Consider the following 16,984-nt stretch of genomic DNA (forward strand, 5'->3'; position numbering starts at 1 on the left):
TAATGTTTGATGTGTAAACTAGAATTTTGTGTACGACATGACCAATAACTAAACACTAGTAATGAACGTTAATCCGCTTTTCGTTCTGAAAATCGTCATTTATATGCGCGTTTGTTTACGCGAGAGTATGTCATTAAACAGCGACCACATCTTTGACCAATCAAAAGTCAGGATTGACCCCAGCGTTCGTACTGAGGAATGCAGGCTCTGGCTCTGGCTCTGGCTCTGGCTCTGGCTCGTAGCGAAAAAGCGAATTACTACATTAATGCAGGTTAACAATAGTATCGTCGTGAGCATTCAGGGTGGTTATTTATCGAGCTTTCACCAAAACCAAGTCAGTGAAAAGCTCCATTTGCAAGAGGAAAGTGTGGGCTAGTTTGCTAATGGCAATGCTATAGTAACGTTAGCTCATATGGCTCGACTCTAGTTTTTCATTTCTCAGTGATTAGGAAATGCTGTCGCAGCGAGACTCCAGAAGATGACCGTTTCCTTTTATATAATATATCACAGCAATAACTAATAATATAGGTTTCCTCTTCGTTTGTACGCACAGCAGAAGAATTCACTATGAACTCGAAGCGCAACAACGGTGAAAACGGGGCGGGCAGAATCAACCCAGTGTCAGTACCAACAGCAACAAACAGCTCATCAGCGAGTGCTTCTCACCGTAAACTAACTATAATCAACTCATCCCATAAGGGAGAGAAGGATGAGTGCATGCAAAACACAGTCCGGGACAAAAACCTGTCCATCTCCACACTCAGAACGCGCCTCGGACCGACCATCCGGTCCACTCTGTCCGCGGCGGTGGACACCCTTCTGGGCGAGATCGTGGCGGTGCTGTCCGAAACCCAGCGGGAGCTGCTGACCAAGGAGCAAGAGAACGAGAAGCTGAAGGTTCGACTCGAAGTCTCTGAGAGAGAGCTCAAGACGTTACAGGAGTGTCTGTGTAGCGCACAGAAATTAATCGACCAGCTTCAGGGTCCCTTTGGGAACCCGCCCATGCCGGGTCCTCACGTCTACGCCACGGCTGGACCCGTAAACTCGAGCCGCTTGACGCATCGGAGTGCGCCCGAGCCGGATCCACGCTGCTTTACTGGAGCTGAACCCGAGTTGAGTGGGGCTCTGGGTGATGCCATACACGGCTTTGACTCCAGGGAGGAATTCAAGAGCTGCCACCTCTCCATTCAGGCGGATGGGACGGTGACGAACAGTTTTTATGACCCTATAAACGTCCATTCCTCTAATATCTGTTCAGATGTGAACCGACCTGGTAAGACAACACAGTGTATTACATGTAATATGAATTGTTGATGTGCTAACACAGAAGCATTCAGGCATTAGACAGTGTGGCAACAACACTGAGTGGTTTAGAATAGAGATGAGATGCATATATCGGTCCCATATCGGTTATATGCCGATCTAGTAGGTTTTTACATTTAATTATCTGTTGATATTTAAATGTGCATTCACATCTTTCTCTCTCTTTACATTTTATATAACTAATATTAATAATCTATAATTCTATAAACTATAAATTTAATATTAACAATAAATCTCAAAATGAAATTTTTTCAGTTCTGTATTTCACTGCCTAAATTGTAGCATTTCAAATTATTTGATTTTATATTGTAATATTAAATATTATAAATAGTTTTTTTATAATACTATAGTACTTTTAATATCATCTATTTATTGATTATCAATCATAACCTGAAAAAGTTTAATATTGGTGTATTCTTGTTTCTCTAGTTTAGAGAGTGACAGTTATTCATGTTTTACAACTTATTCTGATTATTTTATGCTTGTGTGTCTGATAACCATATCGATATTTCTCTGTTTTTTTACATAATAGCCTATCTATGAATATTTTGAATATTTTAGCATGAATATTTTAAAATAACAACAGTTAAAAGTAATAAGGTTATCAGCTCTTCACTGGTATTCATAAATGTTTTGAGACAATCTGAAGAACCGATAATCCATTTTATTGCTGTTGTTACTGTTAAGATATTGAAAAAATGTCTACCTTTAATGCACACAACATCTGCTATTCTTAACTGAACATTTTGGAGAAGACAGCTTTTGTTTGACTGTTTAACAGTTTGATAACTGGTAGTTTGCAGCTGTAAATGCCTATAATAAAGATTAACTGTCAGGCGTTTAGCATTACAATCAGTTTGTCTGTATAAATTACAGATATCACATTATATACAAGGTATCTAATATTCTTATGAAGTACAGTGAGAAAACAGTTTTACAAATTGTGAAGTTGTCATGCCAAAGTTGACAATTGTCATAGACCTTTTCTACCTGTGTATAAATGTGTGATGTGTCACAGGTGAGATGGTGGATGACAGCAGAAGACTCACACACGCCAGACCCCAAAACCCTCCCTCACACACTAGCTTCTCTGTTAAAGAGGAGCAGGTTCCTGCCTCTGGACAGGTGTGTGTGCATGGAAGAGAGGCGCCCACAGAGGCTGAGCACTCGGCACAGAGTGTGTGTGATCTGGCATATGTCCATGTGGTCGAGGAAGAAGGAGGCCCTCGTTCACACCATCACCAATCCAAGCCTACACCACCGCCCCCCTCCAGGCTTCACGATGGACCCTCCTCCAGTAGTTCACCATCACAAGGAACCTCCGGACTTAGGTCTGCCCAGAGGGATGCTCCTGGTTTGGGTATGACCACAAGCAGGAGCCCAGGGGTGGGCAGCTCATCGCCAAAAGAGCCCATTCGACGCTCCATCTCTGAGCTGATGGGAGAGGCACCTGGGGAACGTCCTCACTTGTGTCTGGAGTGCGGCAAGACTTTCCGTCTGATCTCTAGCTTGAAAAAGCACCTGAGGATCCACACTGGAGAGAAACCGTATCCGTGCACGGTCTGTGGCCGCCGTTTCCGCGAGTCCGGGGCTCTTAAGACTCACCTCCGCATCCACGGCCCTCGTTCACACCATCACCAATCCAAGCCTACACCACCGCCCCCCTCCAGGCTTCACGATGGACCCTCCTCCAGTAGTTCACCATCACAAGGAACCTCCGGACTTAGGTCTGCCCAGAGGGATGCTCCTGGTTTGGGTATGACCACAAGCAGGAGCCCAGGGGTGGGCAGCTCATCGCCAAAAGAGCCCATTCGACGCTCCATCTCTGAGCTGATGGGAGAGGCACCTGGGGAACGTCCTCACTTGTGTCTGGAGTGCGGCAAGACTTTCCGTCTGATCTCTAGCTTGAAAAAGCACCTGAGGATCCACACTGGAGAGAAACCGTATCCGTGCACGGTCTGTGGCCGCCGTTTCCGCGAGTCCGGGGCTCTTAAGACTCACCTCCGCATCCACACGGGTGAGAAACCGTATTCCTGCTCCGATTGCGGAACGCAGTTTCGTCATCTCGATGGCCTGCGGAAGCACCGCCGCACACACACCGGTGAAAAACCATATGTATGCAGCGTCTGCGGGAAAAGGCTCAGCCGCCTGCAGCATCTGAAACATCACCAGCGCATACACACAGGAGAGCGGCCGTGTTGCTGCCCACTTTGCCACAGAGGCTTTAAAGATCCAGCTAGTCTGAGGAAACACCTCCGTGCCCATCAGGGTGAGCCTGGAGCGGATGAAGCAATGGGAATGGCTGGTTTGGGAGAGGGAGGATCCATAGATGATGAGGATATGAGGTTCGGGATGTGGGGGGAAGAGGAAGGGAATGAAGGAGAGCCTGTGGTGGACCGTGTTTAGTCACAGAGTTACAGATAAAGAAAACAATAAACATCTTGGTCTTATTGTGAAAAAAAAAAATTCTGACTCAAAGGGATAGTTCACCTAAAAATGAAAATTCTGTTATCATTTACTTACCCTCAAACTCAAACACCCACTGGCTTCCATAGTATGGGTTTGGTTACCAATGTTCTTTTGTGTTCAGCAGAAGGAGGAAACTCATACAGCTATGGAACAACTTGAGGGTGAATAGTGATTACAAGAATTTTCATTTTTGGGTGAACTATCCCAACATTTTTTAAGGGACAGTTGTTGTTGTTTTTTTATTGAAAACCGAAATGTGGCGATGACTATACAACAGAGGTTACATCTTGTCCTGGACAATGTCTGTGGCAACACTTTCTTGTAGAGACTGACTTTAAAACCTATAACAACAAGCTTGTTATTTAACAATATGGTTATGTAAATTTATCATGATGACGCAAATATCCACTTCAAGTACATATTATATCTCATGACATCGCAGATGTCACATCATATAGACAGGGACATGTAGACTTGCAACCTTTTTTTCCTGTGTGTACTGTATTTTAGTGTAGGAGCTGTTGACGCTCCAGCGGGACTAACAGGGTATCATATCTGTTACTCACACGTTATGAGTGTTGTTATTGGTGTGATAATTTCAATGTGCCCACTCTTAGAGAAAGAGCTACGATGAACACATTAAAGCCTTTACTGGTTTTATTGCACAGGCTCACACACAGATGTGCATCAATAGTTGTAGAGTATTGTTTTAAATTGGGTTCTTCACCTTTTTATCAGTGGGTGTTTGCAAGCTGCAGAATATTCATTCAGTTTACTCTGGGTGTTTGTTGAGTGCATCATTAGATTTAAGAGTGTTTGAGGGTGTTGTGTTAAATGTGAAGAGTATCTCACAGGGTGCTTGCTGATCCAAAGAATCAGAATTGTGACTACCAGGGTTAATTCAGCTGACTCATCTGTAAAAATGTATTTACATATCCAACTTAGCTATGTATTAATATGCAGATTGTTCTGAAGAGTGAAAGCTTCTCCATTAGGTTAAGGTATAATGAGCCAGCACAGAAATCAAGTAAACTTTAAAAGTGCTGCCCTCTACTGGATATATGAGGAAAAGGCTGTTACTGCCAAGTTGCTTTTATGGTTGGTTCTCCTCCAAAGATGGAGACACAGTTTCTGTTGTGGCCATGGTGTCAAACTGTGGTTTTATGAATACATCTTTTTTCTTTTCTCTCTTTTTTTTTATATATATCTCATGAAATGTCATTTTGTACATTTGACTTGTATATTCTGTACATTGATTTGAAATAGGTTAGTCTTAAAAAATTTCAAGCTAGAAACTGGAGCTTAGATAGATCCATGACAAGTGTTTTAATAACTCGAAACTATTTAAACTGTTAAACTTTGTTACAATATTCTGTATGTTTCTGTGCCCACATGCGATGTTAGAGATGTTGTTGCAGATGTTTGAAGGTTGTGGTCCATCTGTAGTTGATTCAACAATATGTTCAACAAAATGATTGTAGTTAACACTCCAACAAATCTTCAGTGTAAAAAGACCTAATCTTTAGTAAATATGCAGAACAGAATTTTTGATACCATGTAAAGATCCATTTTTTTTTGTTGCTAGCATTAAACCAGTATTTTGGGCTGGTCTGCAACCTTATAAGTGTAATGCTGTAATACAAGTTAAGGGACAGCAACACTTAAGCCAAATGGAGGGGAAGATTCTAAATAGTTGTTTGTAATGTTTAGTTTCAATATATGGTATGATCAATGTAATCTTTCATTCTCCAGAATTATACTTCATTGTAAGATATCAATACAGGTCGATTTTCATAAGAAAACATTGAAATCTGCTGAGATTTCTTTTGCTATAACATCTCTACTTGCATATCCTTTACTATGTGTTTTCTGTGATTATACTCTTTAATTAAGAAGGGCACAGTCATCATCTTCTTAATATCTATAACAATCAAGTTCACTCGTATTCGGAATGATGTACCAACAGTATTATAATCATTTAAAATTAAAACTTTTCAAATAATCAATTACCAACATTCGTTTGTGTTCAGCAGAAGAAAGAAACTCGAACAACTTGAGGGTGAGTAATGATGACAATAATTTCCATTTTTTTGGTGAACTATCCCAAAATTTTTTTAAGGGGACAGGTTTTTCCTCTTTTTTTTTTTTTTAATTCAAAACTGATATGGGCGATGACTAAGGGGGCCAAGAAAATATACGCCACACCATTATGCCACCAGCCTGAACTGTTGGTAAAAGGCATGATGGATCCATGCCTTTATGCTGTTTTTGCCAAATTCTGACCCTACCATCTGAATGTCGTAGCAGAAATTGAGACTCATCAGACAAGGCAAACTTTTTCCAATCTTTGGTGAGCCTGTGAGCCAAACTTTAGCCTTAGTTTCCTGTTCTTATCTAACAGGAGTGGCACCCGGTGTGGTCTTCTGCTGCTATAGCCTATCTCATGTGTTTTGTGTTCAGAGATGCTCTCCTGCATACCTCGATTGTAACAAGTGGCAATTTGAGTTACTGTTGCCTTTGTATCAGCTGACAGTCTGGTCATTCTTCTTTGACCTCTGGCATTAACAAGACTGCCACTTTCTAAATAATTTCTTTTTTTTTCGGGCCATTCTCTGTAAACCCTAGAGATGGTTGTGCATGAAAATCCCAACAGATCAGGAGTTTCTGAAATACTCAGATCAGCCCATCTGCCACCAACAACCATGCCACATTCAAACTTCAAAGTCACTTAAATCACCTTTCTTCCTCATTCTGATGCTCGGTTTGAACTTGGGCAGATTGTCTTGACCATGTCTAAATCCTTAAATGCATTAAGTTGCTGCCATGTGATTGGCTAGATAGATTTTTTTATTAATGTCCGGTTGAACAGGTGTAGGCCTACCTAATAAAATGGTGAGTGTATAATGTATGCATGTGAACAGAGCTCATGAACTTGGTCAAATAAACAGGACAGTGTTATAGTGTGACGGAGTTCATGACTGGGATGAAATTACTGTAGACATATTTTCCTCTGACTGTATTCATATATATAGTCTTTGTTTACAGTTTTATGAATCGTCTTTCTTTTCTGTGTTGACTCTGGTTATGCTGGGGTGAGACAGTCTGACTCACAGGGTACAACAACAGAGTAACTACTTGTATTTTGAATTTGAACAAATCTATGTTGGAATGGAAAAATTTAAATATCTATAATTTTCAAGAGAATAACATCTGTTATCATTAGTGCATTTGTAAGGCATATTTTTTTCCTTTAAGGATCAATAATGGAAGTTAACAATGTTTAGATTCTTTGTAGTCATCAAGTCATTTGGATTTTGCTGTACCATTCAGTAAAAGCAGTAATATTGTGAGATATTATAACAATGTAAAATAACTATTTCTATATTTAATATATGTTCTGTTTTAAAATAATTTAAAATGTAATTTATTCCCGTGATGTCAAAGGTGAATTTTTGGCAGCCATTACTCCAGTCTTCAGTATCACATGATCCTTTAGAAATCATTCTAACATACTGATTTGGTGCTTTAAAAAAAAAAAACATTTCTTTTTATTATCAGTCAACAGATTTGCTGGTTAATATTTTTGTAGAAAAAGTTTTTTTTTTTTTTCAGGAAACCTCGATAAATGGAAAGTTCAAAAGAACTGAAATATATTTCTTTGTAACATTATAAATGTATGTCATATTGTCATTTTAGATGAATTGTCATGGACTTTTTCTCTTCATTTTCCTGTTTCCTTTGTTCTATTTTTGCCGCCAGCTATCCGTTACCATAAACACTCATTAATCACCTGTTCTCCCTTTAGTTTGTTATCACTGTGTATATTATGTGTACCACTGTGTTTGTTATGCACATATGCTGCCTTCACATGCTGTCAGAATTGTCATAAATATGAGTTTCCTAATCAGAAATTAGACGTGAACACCTCTGAAGTCATATTTATTACTACTGGGAAACTCGGAGATAATTTTGATACCAGAGTTTCTGAGTGGGGCAGGCCATAAACATTAAACATGGTGGAGGGGACAACCACTGCTGCTGTCAATGCTATTCTTTATTAGTTTTTTCCACAACAACTACATCACTTTGTCTTGTGATTGCTAAAGTGGTGTATTTATAAGCTATATATGAACAATCATTTTATGTTTTATAAACAGTGAAATAAGCATGTATTTGACCAAAATTCCAGAATCGTCATTAAGCTGAATATCTAGCGCTGTGAATGTTTGTGATTGTAAACCAATGGGATGCTACATTTTATTCTTTCCGACAACAAAGCATTTGAATGCTACAAGCTCGTAATCATGCTTTATAAGTGGGAAATAGGAAATTTCCGATTTCACGTGAAGGCTGCATAAGTTCCTCTTTGCTTACCTTTCATTTGTCCGGTATTGTTTGTGTGTAGCACTCTGTCTCGAATGTTTGGATTAGCTATATCTTTGTTGTTGGAATTTAACTTAAAGGGTTAGTTCACCCAAAAATGAAATTAGCCCATAAATTACTCACTCTCAAGTAAACCTAGGTGTATATGACTCTTCTTTCAGACGAATCCAGTCGGACTTATATTAAAAATTGTCTTTGATCTTTCAAGCTGTTTAATGCCACTCAGCAGGTGTTGCATGCATCAGTCCAAAAGAAGTGAAATAAAAAGCGCCCATCCATAAAAAAAAAGTGTCTCACATGGCTCCGGGGGGTGAACAAAATGGCAGACTTGAGGGTGAGTAATTTATGGGCTACTTTTCGTTTTTGGATGAACTAACCCTTTAAGGTATAAATTAACATGACAATGAGTTTAGTGTGTCCTTGCTGATGAAAAGTGTTTTATTTTGAGGGGGAAAAAATCTTGCTGCCTCTAAAATTTTGTAATTCTACGGCATGTGTAACACCTGCCAGTGCAATTTGTCACGTAAGTATAAAAATGTCTAGAATTGTAACTTCCACGTTATCTGCTTTAAGTATCTGTTGTCAGTCTTGTTTTTCTACCATTTCCCATCAATCTCTTCAACCCCCAAAGATTTCCATTGTAAAAATGCCACTGTGTTTTGCCCCAGACGATGAGACATCGGTCAGCCAAAGTCTGTCCCACATTTAGTTGATGTTTGGCCATGCAGAACTCTCCTCCCTGGATTCTGAAGTGACTCATGTATCCACTCAGGCGTGATTATAGTCTCTGTGACGTAAGTCAGGACCACTCTGCTCTTTGAGCCCACACCCTGCCTCCAGACCACAGTCCTTGCTCTCTATGCTGCAGTAAGCAGGTTTTAATGTCACATTGAGGGTAAGCTTTGTTGGGCTGAATGCGCATCCTGCTGCTCTGTGTCATCAGACTGTTATAGTGATTATTCTGACGTGCATTGTTTTTCATTGACAGAACTAGTCATGTGACGTTGTCTTGCTGCAAGAGCTCTTAAAAATAAAGTTTCTCCGTTGCCATCTATGGTTCCATGAAGAACCTTTCCGTTTCACAAAATGTTCTTTGTAGTGGAAAAGGCTTCTTCAGATTCTCAAAATGTTCTTCACATGGTTCTTTTTTTTAAAGAACTGTTCAGAAGAGTTGGGTTTTTTTTTGGGGAACTCTTTCTATGTTGTGAAACCCTTTATAATTAAACTTTATAATGACTTTATAATGAAAGTTTCTTTTCAAATGCATTATATCTGTGTGTTTAAAAAAAATGGATGCTGACATGCAGTGCAACAGCTTGCTTTTTCTACATGTTTTGCTTTCTGTGTGCATGTGTATTTTAGCATAAAATTCCTATGTGAGTTTGAGCAACTGCGCATGTCCATTGTGGGTTTTAGAGCTGCATGCCTTGATGCCTATGTGTAGCCAAAAATGTAATATCTGCCTGTGAACTCAGTGTGTGTGAGTGTGTGAGAGAGAGAGGAGCTCTCATGCAGTCATTTCCTCAGTGACTGAAAGCAAACATTCTCACTTTTCTTAAAGGAAGTGACTCAACTCACTTTCTCTAACATTGCCTCTCCAGCATCCTACTCTCACAATTTTTTCTTGCCCACTGGCTGATTTAACTGTCTTGAATTTGCCTTTTCTCCCTTCTTGTTTATACACATCCTCTATAAAATCACATTCTCTTGGGTTTTCTTTTATGGGGGTCAAATTTCAAAACAATCATATCTTTAGTTTTAAGTTTTCTCCTCGTCTGGTAACAAGAACACACTGAAAAACAACTTGTGGAGAATTTACCTTGAAACAATTTTCACTCAGAAATTGCTAGTAGCCTAAATTTCACAAATAACTAAAAAAATAACACATTGAATCAAATGTGAAATTTTTAAGTAGAGAAACTGAAATAGCATTTTCTTGTAAAACATGCTCTAATGATCTTTGTTTTATTTACAACTATTTAAAAACACTGCTTTATTTTCCCTCCTTTATGAAAAATACCATGGTAGTAATATTTTTGCCGCATAATTATTAATAAAATGTCATAATAATAAAATGTTGTTAGGAATCTCTTTTTTAAAGCCACTGGTGGCAAATACCACCCAAACAACAACAACAACAACAAAAAACACCAATTGTATTTTCACAATGTTGCTGTAGAAATAATACAAACAATTGTAGTATTTTTTTTCTAAGGGCCTGTACATGATTAAAAAATACCAGTTAATACTTAATTGTATACATATGCAAAAATACTTAATGGAATACCAAGACACTATTATCCCTGCTGAAAAAAGAGAGAATGGTTTGTTGGTTGAAGCATAACTGTAACCACCATAGACATTGACCCCATTAATTACAAATTAATTACCACCACCAATATTTGAAATTTGCACTGCTCTGCTGCACTCCATTGTGCAGTGCTCTGTTTGTTGTTATTGTTTTGTTTATTCTTTACAGACAATGGACCTCAGTTTTCCAGTAGCAAATTCAAGAATTTTCTTTTTGCATTCGCTGTTTGGTCGCTTGTAGCTTGCTGCTTTTAATTTCTCTCCAATTTCGCTACTTTCTCTCTTGCATGCTTGGGTTTAATAATCCCTTCTCTCACCTCCTTTGGACTTACTTTTTGGTCAGTCCATACAAGAGAACCACTTCTGACACCAAGTTTTGTTGATTCTTCACAGACAGATGCAAACACAGTCATTCTTAAGCAGTGTTGACATCTTTTATCTTAACCCTCTGACCTCTGCCCCGGACACACCCACTTAAAGCCCCATGCATAGCAACACATTTATGGATGTCAAAAAACCTTACATTTGAAGGCTGGTGTTCCTCTGAGGTCTTCAATGTAAAATGATTGAGATGGCCAATCAAATCAAAGTAGGTGGGGTTTCCAGAAGCAGAGCACGAATTCTGTGTGTTCTTATATCTGTATATAAGCGTCAGTTTTGATGTTGAAAGAGAGCGAGGTATGATGCAAGTAGCGAAACATTTCATATTTAACAGCTGCTTTCGATAGAAATGTTAGAAACGACTGACAGTAATATCCAGTGATGCCAAGTATTCGACTTTTTCTCAAATATGGCTGTTTTGAATTGAAAAGTGACATATGCATACCAATAAATGTGAATGTAGGCCTATGCATATTTTAAATTATTATTTAAACGGTTTAAAAGGATCACTTTCTAGCTAGAATTAGACCTAGAATTTCCTTCACTGTTCTAGTCAAGACCAAGACACGTTACCTAGGGTCTTGGGTTGAAGCCATTTTGCTTGTCTCCCAGCCTGTCCAAGCTGACAAGAAGTGTCCAACATCTCTCTAAAACCAAGCTGGAAGACCAGTGAACCAGCATAGGCCTTTTCAGCAGAGGTGTTAAAAGAGTTTTTAAAGAGATTTTTAAATCACTTGGTAAATTGCCCTCTTGATCCGCTTAAGTAGTAGCCTAAACACTACAAATTCATTAGTGTTGTGCATGCAAAAGTTATGGCCCAGGACACTGCAGCTGGCATTTCCACTGTCATATTTGTGTTTACTGACCGTGACAGCAGCGGAAAATCGCGCGCAGCAGCGTCATCGGGCGCTTGCTGAGTTCGAAATAAGGGGAAAAGAAGGTGACGAGGAAAAGCACCGACATCAAAACCTCTGTGAGTCCCGCTCCTGTACTGCTCTGGCCTTGCGCCAGCTCGGCTGCCCGTGGATTGGCTCTCGCTTTGCCTCTCCTCCTCCTAAACTTTCCCAAACTGCGATACGCACACACGCCATCCACGCAGCGACTGAAAGTAAGGAGAACTGCTTTAAGGAATGAGGAGTTTTTCACCTTATTCCACTGCCAGGTTGCCTTCTAAAACATGTAAGAATTTTAAAGCGCCTTTTACAAATGTCGCAAACGACCTCGATGCGGATAATCTGTATACTTTATCCACCGAACCGGACGTAATTTTTCAAGTTTCTCACTCGAAACGGGACAGGAAGGCATCGGGGAAACTTTCTGCGCGAGGAATTTCATAGCCAGCGCTGCCTGGGAAGAGAGCGCGTGCTTGCGTACTTTTTCCAAACGGGGCTCCAGCAAAACGTCTTCTGCGGTCGTGCGCGGAGGGACCGCCTGATCCGCTCAGGCTTTTCGGACATATATTGTGGGTGGTAGCGTGAATGCCCTGTGTTGGCATTGAGGGATGCCAGCATGCCCTCGCTGATTTTCTCCCATCTGCTCCTCATCTGGCTCGCGCTCCAGCGGCTGGCTCTGTGCGGAGAGCGCGCGTCCACTCGCGAGCGCTTCAAAGTGGTTATCGCGCCACTCATCTGCAAACGGACGTGTCTGAAGGGACAGTGTCAGGACACCTGCGAGCAGGGCAACAACACGACCCTCATCGGTGAAAACGGACAGTCGGCGGACACACTGACCGGGCCGGGCTTCAGAGTCGGTAAGTCAATTCAAACAAGTTTAGAATGATTATTATTATTCGGTTTGGTCTGATGACAGGACTGCTCACGAACTCTATTGTTAATGTTTTTGCCACACTTGGATGAAGAAGGACCTTAAAGGTATAGTTTAATAAACATTTCACCTTGAATGACTTGAATGACTTGAGTTATTTATTTACTTACCCTCATGTTGGTCCATACCTGTATGACTTTTTTTCTGAAGTAAAATATTAGTGACTGATACCGTCAGTCTCCATTCACTTTCATTGCATCTTTTTTTCATACAATTAAAGTGAATGGTGACTGGGCCTGTCATTCTGCCTAACGTTTATTTTTATGTTTCACCTAAGAAAGTAAGTCATGCAGATGTGAAAGTGTGAATCAATTATGACTTTTTTTTTTTGAGTGAACTGTCCCTTTAATATACAAACTTTATGGTTGAATATGTGGCACGTGAGTCTGTGAGTGGAAATGCAGTAATAACTGCCTCAATTTTCTCCATCTATTTCTCTCTAGCTCTTGGTAATGGTTTCTGCATATTGTCTGGTTGGCAGGGTAGCTCTCGCTCTGAGCTGTATCAGATTGGATGTGGTAAGGCATGGTGCCATAAAGTCTATGCAGCAAGATCTGCACTGCTCACACACATATTCTCTTCTCTTAAACACACACATACTGTACATTCACATTCTCTTTGTCCACATAAACAAACACTCGCAGTCGACAGACTACTAAAATAGTTTGTGTGTGTATGTTAGTAAGAGAAACCCCCCTCTGTAAGGACTGGTGTACCAGTTTGTTATTTCAAGTACAGAATGCCAGGAGCTGATATGTTTAGAGAGTATATCTGTAAGTGTGTGTGGGTATGTTTAGCTCAACATGTTTGTCTGGGTTTTTCATCAGTATTGTGATAAAAGTGATGGTTATTTATTTTAGTTCTGCTTCTCAGCAGGTTCATTTGGTGTGTTGTCTTTCTTTCTCTCCCTCTTGCTCTCTCTAATTTTGTCTGCTGGATGCCCGTGTGCTTTTGAATGTGTCGAGTCCAAAAATAAATAAATGTGGTAAAAATAAAGGAGGAAGCTGAGTCACTGCTGAGTGAAAGCTACATTTATGGAAGTCTGAAGAAGTCCACACACATCAAGCTCTAAGACTCTGACCAAGAGCATCTGTGGTTCGTGGTGTGTGTGAGTGTGTAAGGATGTGGGGTAGGAGACTTACTTTCTGAATAACAAACATCATATCTGACCCATATTCTCTGACTTGTTAGAAGCTAAAACAAGCACAGCTTTATAATTAGACACAGGTAACTTAATGTTAATTGTTTGAATAATTTTTAAATTGTTTTAGCTTAGAAGTCCCAAAACAAGAACTCAAAACATAGCTGAATTTTTTTTTTTAACTTTGCATAAATATATAATGGCATTAATAACAACAACAATAAGAGTAATATTTAATAGTAAATAATCTTTAATGCATACATTTTTATTGTAGTTAAGTTGTAATATTGGTTAATAGACACTTAAACATAAAGAATACCATACACTACTGCTTAAAAGTTTGGGTCGGTACGATTTTTTAATTTTTAAGTCTTTTATGTTCACCAAGGCTGCATTTATTTGATAAAAAATAAATAGTAAATATATAGTAAAAAATAGTATAGTAAAAATAAATAGTAAAAATAGTAATATTGTGACAGTATTAATACAATTTAATGAGTAGAAATTTCAGAAGAACAGAACTTGCACACTCAAAGTGTTTGATCAATGGTCAATTAATATGTCTGTACTGAATAAAAGTTTTTCTTTCTTTCTTTCTCGCTCTCTCTCTCTCTCTCTCTCTCTATATATATATTACTGAGCCAAAACTTTTTAATGGTAGTGTATATTGGTATCATCATAAAAAGTCCAAATCGATTAATGAATCATATCCATTTACAATATAAAAAAAAAAAAACATCTTTATTAGAAACAAAGCTGTGATTTGATTTGACAAAGTTAACTGAAAGCCATTTGGACAAGTAAGTAAATAAGTAAATAATGAATCACATCCTCTAACCCTAAACCTAACTCTCACAGACACTTTTTGATGAATTTCTCAACACATTCTCAAACTGTTATTCTTTCAAACAAGTCCTTTTGTTTGCATGACAATCTGAGAATTTGTCTGTCTACAGGATTATGAGAACAGACAAGAAGCACCCACATGCTATTTGATAATGCTACTCAACAGACTGGTTGAAGTTTTTGTTATTTATTTAATTTCACCAGACTTGATTTTTTCTGAAACCTTTGGTTCTAGTAAGTATGTTAGGGAATAATACTCTTCTCGCAAGGTCTTTCAGTTGCTAGCTTAGACTTGTCCAGAGTCCAGAGTTCATGGTGTTCAGTGGAAATAAGCACTGCAGCTACACTCAAACTGTGTTAAAGCTGTATAATCATCATCATAAAATAAATAAACCTTTATTTTAATGCCAGGAAGAAAATTTGTCATTAGATTTTTTACATTTTGCTTAAAGCCTGACTCAGCTGTCCAGATGATACATATTACATTTTTCTCTGACTTAGTCCTTGTGGTTTCAGTCATGGAATGCTCACACTGTCTGTGTCTGGAGGATCAGGCACCTAAAGACATACTCACATGTCAACTCATCTTATTTGATATGCAGAGTCTACCTTTTCTTTTTGTTAAAGTAATAGTCACCCAAAAATGAGAATTTGCTGAAAATGTACTCCCTCAGGTCATTCAAGATGTAGATGAGTTTGTTTCTTCATCTGAACAGATTTCGAGAAATTTAGCAAAACATCATTTGCTCACCAATGGATCATCTGCAGTGAATGGGTGCCATCAGAATGAGAGTTCAAACAGCTGATGAAAACATCACAATAATCAACAAGTGATCCACACAACTCACACAAATACACAGCTTTTCACTTCATAAGATGTTAATTGATGGACTGGAAGTTGTGTGGTGGATTATTGTGATGTTTTTATTAGCTGTTTGAATTCTCATTCTGACGGTACCCATTTACTGAAGAGGAAATTTACTTTCTTCAAACAAACTCATCTACATCTCGAATGGCCTGAGGCTGGGTAAATTTTCAGCAACTTGTAATTTTTGGGTAAACTATTTGTTTAATATTTGCTTATTTACTGGCAGTTTCATTAGCAGTTTGTTAAAGGGATCATATGATGCAATTTCAAATTTTCCTTTCTCTTTGGAGTGTTAGAAGCTGTTCGTGCATAGATAAGATCCCTACATTTGCAAAGACTAAAGTCTCAAATCCAAAGAGATATTCTTTATAAAAGTTAAGACTTGTCCACGCCCTCCTAAAACGCCTCATTCTAAGATGCCCCCACATGTCTATGTCACGATGTGTGAAGATTTGCATAACGCCGCCCAAATGTTCACGCAAAGAAAGGCGTAACTTTTATTCTTGCTGTAGTATTGTTGTTGCCACCGCCGCCATGTCGAGGAGACGCTGTGTGTTTCGTTGTGAAAGCGAAACTACTTTGTTTGGCCTTCCAAAAGAGGACGATATCCGCTTCGTCATGCCTAGAGCTGATCCGTGCTGGTCGCTGAGGAAATACATCAACTTCGCGCTGTGGATCGCCGGATTGACTTTCACCGTGGACGAAGTGGAGTCCAGCCCGGGGTCGTCACATGTGGTTGCTGCAAGCCCGCCGCGCCGTTCTCAAGCCCGCTGGCCTCCGCTCACTCAAGCCTGCCGTGTGTGACGCTGTGTGTTTCATTGTGAAAGCGAAACTACGGCATAGAGGAGAAACAATAATGTACAGTATGTGGAAAATAATGTGTTTTTTTAACCTTAAACCGCATAAACACATTTCATTACACCAAATGCACAAAATAATGTTCTTTTTAGCAACATCATATGACCCCTTTAAGTACTGAGACAGGAGCCTCCTTTTCTCTTTTTATGTTCCTCTGTCTGTCTGTCAATGCCAGGATCTGGGTTTTGTGGCAAGAGGTGTGTAAACCCCAAACCATCCTCCACTTCTGCAGAGTGCCACAGAGTGCCCAGAACGATGCCAGCATGCCACAGAAGCACTACCCAATGCCTATTTCAGTCTTCATTCACACACACACACTGCCTCTCTTTCACATGTAGGCATCACATATTTTCTTGTATTTTGGTGACTTCTGTTCATTTCTTTATTTAATGCTGTTCTACTTACAGCACAGTCTGTGATCCCTCTTTATTTAACTACTGTGGAGTGCAGTGCTCAGTGTATGCTGTGATTAGAGTGCACACAATAGTAAGAGCCAGATTTATTACATAACTACCCAGTCAACAATTTGATCTCACAATGATGTCACCATGAGCTCACACGATGATTTCATATACTACTCA

At 39.3% G+C, this 16,984-nt stretch overlaps 2 protein-coding genes across 3 annotated transcripts in view; both read left to right on the forward strand.

Annotated features, from left to right (window-relative positions):
* The first annotated feature begins 213 nt into the window (after positions 1–213).
* LOC107700253 (zinc finger protein 699-like) lies at positions 214–3,783 on the forward strand. The gene is made up of 3 exons (XM_016501858.1): positions 214–1,273; positions 2,342–2,654; positions 3,051–3,783. Exons 1-3 carry the CDS (start codon positions 568–570, stop codon positions 3,727–3,729), a joined length of 1,698 nt encoding a protein of 565 aa, XP_016357344.1. The 5' UTR covers positions 214–567; the 3' UTR covers positions 3,730–3,783.
* Positions 3,784–11,916: 8,133 nt separating this feature from the next.
* Positions 11,917–16,984, forward strand: part of LOC107700254 (latent-transforming growth factor beta-binding protein 3-like) — a 45,112-nt gene continuing 40,044 nt past the window's right edge. For both annotated transcript variants that reach the window (XM_016501859.1, XM_016501860.1), the window contains exon 1: positions 11,917–12,616. In XM_016501859.1, the coding sequence (XP_016357345.1) occupies positions 12,376–12,616 (241 nt within the window). In that variant the 5' untranslated portion in view covers positions 11,917–12,375. The remainder of the gene's footprint in view (positions 12,617–16,984) is intronic.

This window comes from Sinocyclocheilus anshuiensis, unplaced genomic scaffold (genome assembly GCF_001515605.1).
Source record: "Sinocyclocheilus anshuiensis isolate Anshui unplaced genomic scaffold, SAMN03320099.WGS_v1.1 scaffold1236, whole genome shotgun sequence".
Classification (NCBI taxonomy): Eukaryota; Metazoa; Chordata; class Actinopteri; order Cypriniformes; family Cyprinidae; genus Sinocyclocheilus; species Sinocyclocheilus anshuiensis.

Excerpts from the sequence above, each read along its gene's own strand:
- LOC107700253 (XM_016501858.1), top strand. The coding sequence starts at position 568 with ATGAACTCGAAGCGCAACAACGGTGAAAACGGGGCGGGCAGAATCAAC. Across the intron at positions 1,274-2,341 it reads TTCAGATGTGAACCGACCTG|GTGAGATGGTGGATGACAGC; the intron begins GTAAGACAACAC and ends GATGTGTCACAG. Across the intron at positions 2,655-3,050 it reads CAAGGAACCTCCGGACTTAG|GTCTGCCCAGAGGGATGCTC; the intron begins GTCTGCCCAGAG and ends CTCCGGACTTAG.